Source organism: Trachurus trachurus (assembly GCF_905171665.1).
Source record: "Trachurus trachurus genome assembly, chromosome: 8".
NCBI lineage: Eukaryota > Metazoa > Chordata > Actinopteri > Carangiformes > Carangidae > Trachurus > Trachurus trachurus.
The window spans coordinates 22,578,297-22,592,172 of NC_139905.1; the positions used below are offsets into that span (position 1 = coordinate 22,578,297).

General features: G+C 40.5%; 1 protein-coding gene across 1 annotated transcript; it reads left to right on the forward strand.

Annotated features, from left to right (window-relative positions):
- Positions 1–813: 813 nt before the first annotated feature.
- On the forward strand, positions 814–11,762 carry csf2rb (colony stimulating factor 2 receptor subunit beta). Its single transcript, XM_083977460.1, has 15 exons — positions 814–973; positions 4,338–4,531; positions 5,204–5,342; positions 5,467–5,642; positions 5,776–5,930; positions 6,888–7,035; positions 7,371–7,503; positions 7,628–7,782; positions 8,179–8,312; positions 8,437–8,620; positions 8,795–8,891; positions 9,017–9,083; positions 9,168–9,247; positions 9,361–9,505; positions 9,982–11,762. Exons 2-15 carry the CDS (start codon positions 4,429–4,431, stop codon positions 10,366–10,368), a joined length of 2,103 nt encoding a protein of 700 aa, XP_083833586.1. The 5' UTR covers positions 814–973; positions 4,338–4,428; the 3' UTR covers positions 10,369–11,762.
- Positions 11,763–13,876: the final 2,114 nt, after the last annotated feature.

Sequence of the window (13,876 nt, forward strand, 5' to 3'; positions counted from 1 at the left end):
TCATCTCATCTAACCTAATCTGACCTGTAATCTATTTTTACTTTTACTGTCAAAGAGTTGTGAAACTGTGCCCCCTCAGCAGAAGTGGAAAGTAGCAGCTTGTAACTTCACAGTGAATGAAGAACTTTGAAGAGCAGACAGGTAAGGCACTTCTGTGGGGCGATCAAAGTCGCATGTAGGAAAAAGTGTCAGAAGTATCAGTTTAAGTGAGACCATTTAGGGGAACGTGGCTATGAACAATAATATATGGAGATGAGTAAGAATGATCACATCCGTCTGTAATATCGAAGTTGGGGTTTCAGATGCATGTGGCGCCGCGCAGCTAGACAAAGGAAACGTGCAACTGTACTTTTATCTCCAAACATGCGGTTGATTAACCACTGATACCTGTGTGTAGCTGGCAGATCTAGAGTAGGCTGTGTGGTGAAACCAAAAGATGCATCCTCAGTGAGCTCAGGAAGGAAAGTTGGTTTGATTTATTGCATTTAAACAGGAAAAGTTAAAGGAAAGTAAAAAAGCTTAGCATAAAGTCAAGTCCGTGAAAACGGTTTTAGGGAAACTCTACATTTCACATTCACTGTACAACTCTCTAGAAAGTCTTTGTTATTTCCTTTTTTCACTTTCCATGCCAAATAATTAAAATGTTATGTTCCCAGAAATAGAACTGCTTTTCTGGGGCACTGTTTTCAGACCCAGTCCCAGTATGTGTTTCCAAAACTGTCTGTACAAAACACAAAGTACAACATTTTGGATCCTGCAAAGGAAAAAAAAAAAAAAAATCAGCTGATCACGCAAGTAAAGCAAAGATGACACTGTGTCAGTGTGGACAGAAAGGGGAAACTGAGCTCATTACAGAGGAAACTCCCACAGACTTCTCGACACCGTTCATGAGGAGCTGGTTGACAAGAAGAAAGCGATGGTGAGAGACGGACGGACTGAGAGAGGAAAAAGCCGTCTTCATTATCTGTGGCAGGTAAGTGGGAGATCTACACTGTGTTGTTGTGGATGGCTTCACACACAGGTTGAGTGATATTGTTGACATTTATTCTCTTTAAATCAATCTTGTTCCACGGTGTATGTGTATGTTTAAAAATCACAATACGATTGAGTTCACAGATTGGTATCTACTGTATGTTTTCAGCTTTAATTTGTTATTATAGGGCAGGATTGTTTGTTGGGGCCTCAAGGGAAACAGAACACAACCACATTTCACAGATCACAGCAGAAACATTGGTTTTGTGAAATGACGTTCTGTGTGTGTGTGTTCCGCAATGTTGTGTTTTGACCCTCAGCGCCACCAGAGTTAGGGTTTCCTCAGAGATGATGATGAAATGTGTTGATTGGGTGATTGTGGATGTGATATCCTACTCAATCAGATGACTCACACATGACTTGAGTTACAGTGAATTTTCTCAATCAGACAAGACCTGCTTAACAGAGAAATACTCCACACCCCAATTTGGATTTCGTGCTCTTGTACAGACATATACTTTTACAATGAAAGGATTTATCCATGACTTCTCAGATGTCTCATACAGATTTGAGCCATTTGCCCGTATGTGCAATTTATTTTTTCAGTGTCTGTGTTTATGTCTGGTTTAATCTCCATTTTGTCATTGATTTAATGTGGCTGGCGGTTTCATGTCAGCACCACTGTCAAACCTGCTGTGTACTGTGCGGTGCTGTGCTGTGCGACCTGCTGCACCACAGACAATAACAGGTTTAGAAGGTTATTTGGTTTCAGGTTTGATGTTGAATTCCCACATCCTCCAGGTGGGTTTTCCCCAAACCTGCTACTGTAAACAGTAGCTAAAAACGTGTGTTATGCCTGACTGATCCCTAAAACCCCCCATTGTCTTACTGTTCTTTTTATGAAATGACGTTGTGTCACTTACACACTTAAATAGGATGTTTCTCACTTCATTTGAACTGTCAAAAGTATTTTACAAAAACCAAGTTTGGCAGTTGTGCCTAAATATGATCTATAATTAAATTATATATATTCTTTTCATAATAATTACACATTTGATTTCTTAAATTTCCTTTCTAATATGATCTCTTTATACCATAGTGCTATAGAAATTAGAAGTTATTGCAGAAATACTTAATCATACCACACAAATAATTTCAGACTGTAATTATGATTTATCACTTTCAAAAAAAGAAAAAGAAAGATTAGCTTTGAAAATACTTGAAGCCAATTGTAACTATTTTAAGTGTATTTTCAAGTGCATTTTTGTTCCCATTCAGAAATCATACACATTGGTATGTGCATTTTTGGGTGCAGATTGTCATAGTTCAAAGAGAAAGAATTTACATTTACAACCTCATGAAGAGGGAATTTGCATTACATGTTTGTTCATAAAATTTGTTTAAAAAATGATCACATTATTGCAAGACAAAATATTTCATTTTGAAATAATTTTGTGGCCCATTAAAGTTTTTGCATTAAAGCCCCTACAAGGAACTTTTAACTGGATATGCAAAAGTCTCTCATTTCTGCTGATGTCTCTGTATGACCTGCAACAGAAATTAGCCAATCAGTGTGAAGATAAGATATTTCTAAATAGTGAAACCAGGAGGTAGTGGTCGGGTCAGTCCACAGACGAAACGATCTACGGTACTCAGACCGGAGATGGCACATAATTAATACAGTTGGGACAACGCTTTTTTTGTTTGTTTGTTTGTTTTTTTTCACTGAAAATGCACATACTGTTAGTACACAAAAATGAAAGTTCTTTATAGGGGCTTTAACTTTTTCGTATTTCTGGGTTCGTTAAACACATAGACTGGTTAAACATAGGCTAATCTGGATGCACAGGAATCCCGGTGAGCCAGGCTGGTTGTTGGGCATCAGTCAAATACAGTATCGTGTGGGATTTGTGTTGTTCTTAACGTTTGTATTTTCATCATGCAGGTTTTAGTAGTTCTTTGTAAGGCCAGTAGATCAATGTGAAAAAGAGTAACTAAACAGCTTTTCGTGATAAGGTCACACCAGGCACAACGCCCTTTAACATGTTGACATCTCAGCCATGACTCAGTGCTCTTACTGCATCATACAGTAAGCCATAGGCTAGTCAGTGGCTACTCATGGGTTGGTTGACACCCAACTTCAAACTTCTTTTTAACTTGGGCATGGTTGTGATGATATTGTGGGAACAGACACTTGACAAAGTGTCATAGTGTGGCGGCAACTGCTACAGTAGGAAGTATCTCAGAGACCACATTTTTCAAAGGTGACACACACAGACTCACAAGCAATACTACCAACAGAGAAAGAGAGAGTTAAATGTGGTTGTTGGGATCAGCCCAACAACACAAATGAGGGAGGGTGTACAATTTACCCCAGTGAGACTGTCACAACCCTAACGTCTCCCTTCAAGCTGCAAACGTCAGCTTTATCGCAGCTATTCCAGAAAAATCAAAACGAGTGACTCTGCAGACAACAGACAGAGGGAAGCCTTCATTTAGCTGGATAAAATGTTTTGCTTATTTCATGAGGAATACTAATCCACTGATCTACAGCTTCAAAATTATAGAGGACAGTCTGAGTCTTATGACGTATGACACAGGTTGGATGTGATGGCGAGGCTCTGGATGGGTGTTAGTGGGCCACTCAAGGTTGAATCCCCTAGGCTGATGCTTTTTCCCACTCTGCTCCTAGTGTTTCTTACTGTATATCTACAGCATACTCAGCCTGTTGGACGGTTTGAGGACAGTCGTGTCTCTCACACACTGACAACCATTTTAACTAAAGAGCACTCAGAGATCACTGTCCTCTCCCAAGGCCACCGCCAAACAACATGCACCAAAGCTCAGAGAAAAAAATAATAACGAGAGGAGAATTCATAGTAAATGATCCAGATGTGTCCCAAAATGCAACAAGTTCTTCCCTGATCCAGGTGCAAATCCAAATTCGGTGCATACAGTATTGGTTCAGTTTTGTTTTGCGTAATGCTGCTGATATAAACGGAAAAACAACGTCTTCGTTGGAAGTTGGTGAAAAAAAAAACCTTAATAAGCAGCAATTTTAAAGGTAGCCCATACATTTTTAGTTATGTATATCTAAGCAGATGTAAAACCACTGATCAGTATCTTCACTCCAGTGTGTGTGTGTGTGTGTGTGTGTGTTTTATCTGAGCTAATGACATGTGAGAGAGAAAGATAAGAAACAAGCGGATGTGTGGTGACATCCCACAACAAGCCAACACTCAAAGCAGAAGTGACTGCTGGTCATGACTCATTTCTTCATTATTTCTAGTAAATGAACTACCCCTCTCTCTCTTTCTCTCTCTCTCTCTCTCTTACATTCTCTGTACGTGATCTCTCCTCTACAGACTTGTTGATAACATGAATATGCACAGTTTAGTGTGTCTCTGAGATACCACCTCTGAGAAAGACAAACTAGACTCACAGCCCTCTGGAACGATGCTGCTCTTCTGCCTGGTACTCTGGTCAGCGCTGCCTCCTCTGGTTCTTCTCTCTGACCCAGGAACCTGCAACCTCGATGAAAGCGGCAGCTCACTGAACGGTAAGTCTCTGCAGTGTTTACCTGGTATGAATCAAAGCCTTGAAAAGACTCTGGTGTTCTCAGCTTCTATATTTCATGTATCAGATCAGATCCAGGGTCCTTATGTGGTTTGTGTTGGACAACAAACAATTAGAGTTACATTAGTTACAGATAGCCTACTGTAGATGGTGGTGTGAGGAAAACAATGATCCATCTTGTCATGTTTACCAGCAGGCAACAGGCTCAGGTCTCATTGATTCATGCATCATCTGAAATGAGATAACTTCTTTGAGATGTGTATTTTTTTTAATCCTGAAATTCCATGTTTTCCATCGTATTGATTTTCTTAGAATAACATGTTTCAACTGTTTCATAATTTCACTGCAGCAACCTGATAAACTCCTGTCATGTTCAAAGACATTTTAAACAAGTTCAAGTAGACAAGAATATCTTCTAGGTTTTTGATTATTGAATTGCCTGAAACTAAAGTAACTACTGTGAAATAAATAAATAAATATACTACAGTTTGCATGCACCAAAAGCGAGTGATTCACTTTAGGCACATGCAAATCTAACACCTCTGCACTGTTACTTTTACTATATAGCATGATGTTCAGCACAATATCAGCAGTGGCACTTTCACACAATCATTGACCAGTCATCTACAAATGACATTTCTCCCTCTCTACCCAGATTCTCCATTACTGGAGTCTTTACAGTGCCATAACGACTACAAGACCCACGTCCGCTGTGAATGGAAGGAAGATAGAAACATGCAACACACGAATAAGGAACTTTGGATCATGAAGTCATCACAATCACAAAGAAAAAAGTAAACTCAAATAAATAAAATTAAAGGGAAAATCAGCGGGGACACAAGTGTTTAATTCTAAGACTGTGATGTTGGAAACAGAGTTTTGCATATGTGCTTCAGCTCTGTGTCAATGTCCTTGCAGGGTGGAGTGCAAGCAAGAAAGTTCACATATCGAAGGAGAGTACAGGATAGTCCAAAGCAGATGTAACATTACTTCATTTTACGCTGCCTTGAAACACATCACCTTCTTCAGCCCGAACAACACCGTGACAATCTGCTCATCTGCCCCACAACAACCTCTGGACCTTTGTCAGCAGTGTGAGTTTACATGACATTTGTCAGTTGGAACTGAAATGCTTAAATAATGACAATAAAAATATATCAAAAGGTAATAATAATCCATTGCTCATGATGCAGGGTTGTTGTTGTTTGTGTTGTTTGTGTTGTACAGTGAGAGCGCGCCCACCAGTGGGCCTGTCCAGACATGATGTTGGAGATGGAGGCCAATTCCTCAGCTGGTCCAGTCCCTACCCCGCCTCCTCCTCCCTGAACAGAAACCTCACGTACCAGCTCAGCTACAAAGCAGACACACAGGACAACTGGATCGTAAGGTTTTTCATGAACAATTGACACATTAGCACACATCACCGTATAGAGGCAGTGTACGTAGGCTAGTAGTTCTCCAAAATCAAAAATATGCTGACATGGACCTACGTGAGAACTATGTGCACTTGTAGGTTTACGAAAACCAACTGACATTTAAACAGCTTGTTGTATCACATTATATTTAGCAGTGGTAACCAAAGCAGTTACTGGTGCATAAATCACATCTGATATAAACCTACTGTAGTTCCTCTGACAGGAAAACCAGTGAAAGCTCTGAACCCATGGGGCCCATTCTTATTCAAATTTGTATAGGCCTACTCATACCAAGTGTGAGGCCTGGTGAGGCTAAAATGAAGATCAGTCAGTAAAATAGCATTGAAATTATGCTGTAGCCTACTTTCTCAGATTTGGAATAACATTAAAACATCATTCTGTACATTCTGTATCTATTTGTTGTTTGATTTATGTTATGCTAAACTGTGTTTTTATGTTTCTTTTATGCGCACGTATGCACACGTTTAAGAAAAATTCCCACTCTTATGTGCAGGGGACAATAAAGGTTTTCTGAATGTGAATGTGAATCTGAATCAGGGTAGTCCTGATTAGCCTTTATGCTAACCACATAATTACAGATAAACAGCCAGAATTAGCTACTTTTGTTGATTCATATCGTAGGCTACTGTTCATTATCAGTGACGCCAGAGCAAACAAACAGTGTAAAAATTTTTTGAAGTTTGCTGGTTCAACAGATGTTATGTTTTCCATGTTCTCCAACCCAGTTTAGCAGCATGCTAACGCTGGCTAAAATGGATGTATTCCTGACTTTTAGCTTGTTGCTAATCCACTGTGCTCTGTGATATCACACACACTGGGAGCAGAGCATTTTTTCTTTGACCTTGAATGAAATGTTTTGTGTGACCCAGGATTCACACACATCTGTTTTCATTCTCCCTGCAGACTGTGGGTGTCACAAACACCAGTATGAAACTAGAGAAGCAATTGTTGCTTCCGGGCCAAAGGTATGAAGCCAAGGTGCGGGCCCGGGCCAGCGTGGGCCAGTGGAGCAACTGGAGTCCTGTGGTGTCCTGGAAGACTGAATTCCACAGTGAGTCAAAGAGAAGAAATGAGCATCACTAACTAAATTATAAACCTCCATGTAATCATTTAACAAAATTGTGGATCATTTCCCGTGTGTGCTGAAATTGGCTTCAACTTTGACATTTCTGAAAAACCATTTAGCTTGCATATTTAATGTACTGGATCATTGTGCACAAGTAGTTTGCTTCTGATACAAACCCCGCTCCTTATCTCCCTCCCTCACATTTCTAATCTTCTCTCTCTGTGCATTTTTTATGGAAGCCTCGAAAAAGTCTGGAGCATTGCAGCTGTTGTTGATAGCTGTCTCTTTCTCTCTCGCACGCTCTCTCTGTCTGCCCCTAGACACTGGGCAGTTTTCCAGTTTGCATTGTGTGCTGGATGGAGAGACGGAGGTGGTGTGTAGCTGGGAGGTGAGCAGAGAGCTGGCTCAGTTCATTACCTACCAGCTGGACTGTCAACAGAGCCCGGCTGCGGAGTAAGTCGAGTGTGACGCTGACAACCCCACCTGATTGCGGCTGCACGAGGCACCCATCCATTTGTCATTCACTCCTCTATCTGACCATTCCTCTCCTCCTCATCCTCTTTATCGCTGCCTCCAGGTTTGGGAGCTGCTGCACGAACGCCGCAGTCAGATTCGACTCCAAAGGGACAGTGCTGATGTACAGCTGCTCACTGACAGTCACAGATCCAGCACATGTGCAGCTGAAGCTCCGACCAACATACAAAACCAAGATTTTTAAGGCATGCAAACACAGTGAGTGGACACCAAACAAAAGGCACAACATTACAGGAGGGGAGCAGTGGGGCCGGGTGTGTGAGAGTTTGGGGGCGGGGGGGGGGTTGTTGCTCTGAGTACCATAGGCAGTAGAGATAAACTGTCCTGCCAAAACCACCCAAAGCTGGGAGCTGTGTAAACAGCAGAGATGTGATGTGTGTCCCCACCTAGTGTTTTAATGGCACTACTGCATTTCTGCCTGTTTTCTTCCGTACAAAAAGATAAGAGGGTTTGTTTTTATTCTGGTATATTAGTATTTTATTACTCAGTAAGACCTTGGTAACATACATTTCATGTAGCTATTTTGTGACTCTAACAACCTCTTGGAGGAACCATCTTAATTTGATTTAAACTGTTGTTTGTCTTGGCCCACAGTCCAACCCAACCCACCTACCAATGTAACAGTGAAGGAGGAAGACCAAAAGTGGGTCGTTGAATGGACTGAACCGATCAAATCAAAACATCTGACACTTTATTATCAGGTCTGCCACTACAAGACAGGGGAAGAGGTAAGGAATTTTTTGACTTAGTTTGTGTTAGTGTTTATTATTATTCAGGTATCACTTTTTTTTATGCCGACAGACAGAACTGACTATTTAATGGACTTTATATTAAGTTACATTTAATTATCAGGGATGTTCCAACCCGATAAACATCACAGAGGGGTCCTCCTCCTTGGACTTCCCGGCTGCGTCTCTGGCTCCATCCCAGCAGTACTGGGTCAAAGTCAGGTCCCTGGTCGTCCCTGGACATGGTACCACATACGAGGGGATCCCGTCTAAATGGACTGACCCTGTGGAGTGGACTTCACATGGAGGTACCACATGTGCACAGACTCTGAGATGTGCATTTCATGTCACCTGTTTTTTATTGGTTTATTGTTTTGTTTCTTTCTGTAGATAACTAAATTCAGAAGTAAACATAATTAGCTTTTGAACGATCTTCATCAGTATCACCATCATCACTTACTCTGTTCTCTGCTCTCTGACAGCCCCCTTTCCCCTCGCCACCTTCATATATGTTGTCATCAGTCTGATTGTGGTCATAGTCTTCTTCGCACTCTACTACTCCATTCCAGCTTGTCGAAGGTACTTCACCAACTCTCATCCATACAGTAGGGTACTAACATAATACAAGTATGCTTAATGAAAGTCTTGTGTGTTCATTTGTCATGCTTAATTAAAACTCTCTGTATTGTATTTTGGACAAACAGGAGTGTAGTCGTGTGGGTGGACTCAATCCCCTCTCCTGGCAAAAGTAAAATCCTGTCTGAGATCAAGGTGAGACTTGAATTTAATGAAACTGTTTTAACTTTGTCTTTGTGGTGTGAGCGTCACTGTGATGTGTATTTTCTCATATTGCAGTCCTCCACCAATCAGACCTTCCTGCAGAGTGAGGACTCGTCCATCTACAAAGAGCACAACTACGACACAATATCTTCATGGTAACACGTTTCCCACACACTTTCCCATCCCTGACAGAGAATACGACATGTACAGTGGTAATAACTGACCTGTGTGAGAGGCTGAATTACTGTATGTCTCTATCTCCCTGCAGCTCACAGTGGCTCGCCACAGACATGGACAGAAAGCGTCTGGAGTCGAACGAGAGCATTGAGAGTAGTGATAACTTGCTCGCCTCCACTGATAAGGTTAACAGCATGTCCTCCTTGAGTTTCAGCGGACCATACATCTTCTGTCAGGTCAGCCATTTACAGCTACAACCAAGTCTGTAGGTGCAGAGAGTTTCTTAAATATTAGCACTAAAAATGAAAATCTGTGTTCAGTATTTTCTTTTAAACCGTTTTGGTGTTTTTATATCTGTTGAAATACATTCCAGTATACACATAAATGCAAAGTGCTTATTCAGAAATAGGAAACGTACACGTCAAAACAAAACATTGTGGTTTGATGGGGATTATGGTGCATTGTTAGGCAGTCGCTACTCCAGGCCAAGAAATAGTTTGGCTGATGATCTCCATAAAACCACAATATGTTGTTTTGACACTTGAGTATTAACGAACATGAGAGTGATCTATAGAGGTGCTGCTTGACAGATTATATTCTCTATAGCAGTTAATACATTAGCAAATGACAGAAAGGTTCATTTTAATAATTAATATTAGTTCATATCCAGCTATTCAATTTCATACTGAACATCACTGTGTCTCTTTAACAGACATCAAAACCCAGTGAAAATTCAGAGGAAGTCAAACGCGAAGAGAAAAGGGAAGAAGAAAAAAGCCACTCGGATGACTCTCCTTCTCCTGTGAACTTTGCTCTTTTCGGAGAAGGTTACGTGTGTCTACCCAACCGCACCGTCTGCAGGTCCACACAGGACCTTGTGTCTTGCAGCGGTGCCAACACAAGCACACAGAGGGATGAGAGCGCCGACCAGAACCAACAGAGTCCAGATACCACCACGCTGGGGTCAGATAAGACGGACGTCAGCGTGGCCACAAGCAGCGACCAGCCTCCGCCTTACACCTCTGGACCTTTCATCGCCTGGGCACACGGAAATGCCACCATACACCCCTCAGGCTACTGCCACCTCCCACCGCCCTAATGAGAGCAGCAAAGCAATCTGCATGATGCAGGGGCAAGCACATCCAGCAGGACTTATCAGGCTTTGTCAGCAGATAAAACAGTTAATCAAGCACTGATTTATTCTCTTACCATAAGCTTTCAATTTTATCCACAGTACCTATGCTACAGTATCATGTGTATGAAGATTAACAGTTTTGCATGTTTTATTCTTATCTGACCTGAGATCATGTTGGGCGTCCGACCGATAGAGGGCAGTAGTGAGCCGAGCCTGTGAGTGCAAAATACTGTCTGTATGTCACAAGAAACTAACTTTGTTCCCTATCTTAGCCATGAATTAAGTAACTTTCTTATAAAGAGGATTCTTAAGTCTGGATATATATGATGCATTACAACAGCCCTGCAATTAAGTTATCTTCATGAAGCTCATAATGTGTGTCATTCAACCGTCTCGCTACAGTTTCTGTGTTTCATGCAGAATCTAAACCACAGCTCTGTTGAAATGTTTTATTTTTTATTACTTCCTCAAATTCCGTGTCTCTGTCACAGCTGAGATAAGAACCGGAATTATGTAAACTGCTTTTCATGAGAAAAGTTTGTCCGTTTGCTGACGTGTCCTCCCCACTGCAGTGTTGTACAATATGCATGTTTGCACAAATGTTTGTCAGTTGGTATCTTGTAACTATATATACTGTCTGTTTGTACAACTATTGTGATGTGCTTATACTGCACTGCTAACTGAGGCCTGCAGAGATATTTGAAATAAATGTATAAAGACAAGGTAGCGAAAATATGTAAAAAGAACCTTCAAGATAAGTCTTAACTATGTGATATTAGACCCAACTGATGTCACAAATTGATATTACTAAGTGAGACAGAAAGCTCAGTTAAATAATTTTGATTTGCAATATGTGGTAGTGTGATTAATTCATTTTATGTAAATATGTTTTCTGAATGGCTTACACACTTTTTCCTCATACATACAAACATTAATTACACTGGTTAGCACAGAGGCAGCTGGGAACAGAAATAAACAGTTATACGATACAAAGGTTATAAAGGCTTTATGATTGCTTTAAAGCTGAAAAATGTCCAAATATTATTTACATGTAGATACTCTGCCCTGTCAACAATCTTCTAGTGTGAAAAAATAAACTTTTTATATGATTTCTTTTATATGATGATAGTTGCTAACTACAAATAATGTCTATTGCTGGTTTATATTGAAATGTATTTACAATTTTATTAATTAAAAAAAATCTACGGTATACCTTTTGAGTGATATAGGCTACTTACATGATCTAATGTTTTCAAATTATGTAGCTAGTAAACCTATATTATACCAACTGTTTATTAATGAATGAATATTTTACCAACTGAAAAACTAAAATCTCAATTCAGACGACAAATAACAGTATTTTTTGTTGCTTTATTATTTTGTTTGTTTCTAAGGCTAGCTGTGCTAGCTTTCTCTTAATATAGCCTAGTAATTTTGTTTTTGTGTATGTTTGTTTCTATGTAACAGAGTATGACAGCAGCAATCTGGGCACCAATGAAAAACAGACTGCACCTACAGTTTCCAAATTGTAACTGCAATTTGGATTTGCTTTGTGTTGGTAAAGCAATAAAAAAAAAGTAAGATGTAAAAAGGTATGGTAGTTAGTTAACACAACTATGGCATATTTGTCCTTTTCATGAAATACAATACAATAAAGTAACAGTATTTGCCTTTGTGGTATTTTGTCACACTTAGCATTAGCATCTCTTTTTACGGAAGCGTAGGCTATTGCATTCACTTGAAAAAAAAAAAGCAGTTAAATGTTACTTGTGGGAGCTTCTCACGGGATTTTGAAATCTCCTTATGTCAGAAAGAATATTACTCAGAAAATCTTCTCTTTTTCTGATGCACAAAATCGAAAATACAACTCATACATTGATATATATTGGCAAGTCACAACATGACAAACATAAGGTGCTAACCAAACTTTTTTCTTTTTAATCCACAGGCACAGATTCTGGGTGTCTGAGTGTTTCGTAGCCTATAGTTTTTCACCCATTTGTTACCCTGGATGCATCACTAGTGTGTGTCTGCATCTGTGAACAGGTGCAAAAATGTTCAGGTAACACATCTCTATATGGCAATTTGGCAGCTGCACTCAAAATCAGAGGGTGAATATCACTCTGTGTCTATACAGAGCTGTGTATTCAGTGGTTACAAACACACATTTGCATCATTATCTAATTTATTGCTCTGTTTATCTGCACATCTGTCCAGCCTGGCAGGGTTGTTCACCGTATTCAGGGTCTGTGAGTTTCTGGAGGCAGGTGTGAGGTTGTGGCACTCACAGTATATGCTGTGGAAGCACATTCGTGGCCACAGTACTTTACTGTAAAACATTTATATCATGACAGTGTTGTGCTTGAGGGACGCAGAAGTCTTTCTTGTCGGAGAACACAATGCTGGAATTCCAGGCATGCTGATATCGACTTCCTGTGTTTTCAGCCCATCGCTAGGTACAGCTTCCTGTCTGATGAGGCTGAGGAGCGGCGTGACACACACCGATTGAGTCACGATGCCCGTGAAAACGCTCGCACTCCTGTCTCTTTGGCCTTGACCAACATTGTGGAAGGGGAGGGGAAGGTGTTTTGATGTGTTTTTCTAGCAATGCTGGCTTTTTCAGTCGTTCTGCTTCACAGTCACATTCCTCAGTCCCACCATCAGTGAGTGACAGATTCATATTGATCCTCATTAGTGGAAAAAAAAAAGAAAAGAGGAGCAGCGAAAGTTCACGTTGTGTATTGAACACCAGTGTTGGTCTGTGTGTGTGCTTGATGAGGAGGTGGCTGTGTGGTCATCTGTGTACAGCATGTCCCTGTCCTTTGTCGTACATAAAAACAGGAAAATAAAAGCGCTGGAAGGTGTAGGGGGTGCGTGGCGCCACACGGATGCTTGTGTAACCTCCTGTTCAAAGGCCTCCTGTTTCCTAACCACTGCACATCAGGGAATCCAGGCCAAACTGAAACTCAGACAGTCGTGGCAGAGACTTACCTTCTAAGACAGTTTGATAATTAGATGCTTTTTGTCAGAGCAGAGCAGTGTAATGACACCCTGTTGTTTTGTATTTCTGTTAAATTAACCTACTATATTTTCCTATACTCACTGGACAGACACTTTTATACAAAGTTTGTCACCACTGAGGGGCATCACTAAAGCTTCAATGCAGTAGGAGACCATAGTGTAATAGTCTACTCTAGTGCACCAAAAATGTGTAGTACCGTCACATTGGGTTGCTAAAGGTGTGAGTAGAGGGAGACTCATCATCTCTTTGCTCTTCAAAGAGACGAGTCTTCAAACGATTTTTGAAGTTAGAGAGGGACGCTGCTCTGATCATATTCAGCATCACTAATCCCTGTGAGATCAATAATGGTAAAAGTAGGGAAGACAAAGGTGGAAAATACCTGCACACTAATTTAAATGACCACATGTGACTTTATTCATTCTCTATTGGATGTTTTCTTCCTTAAAAATT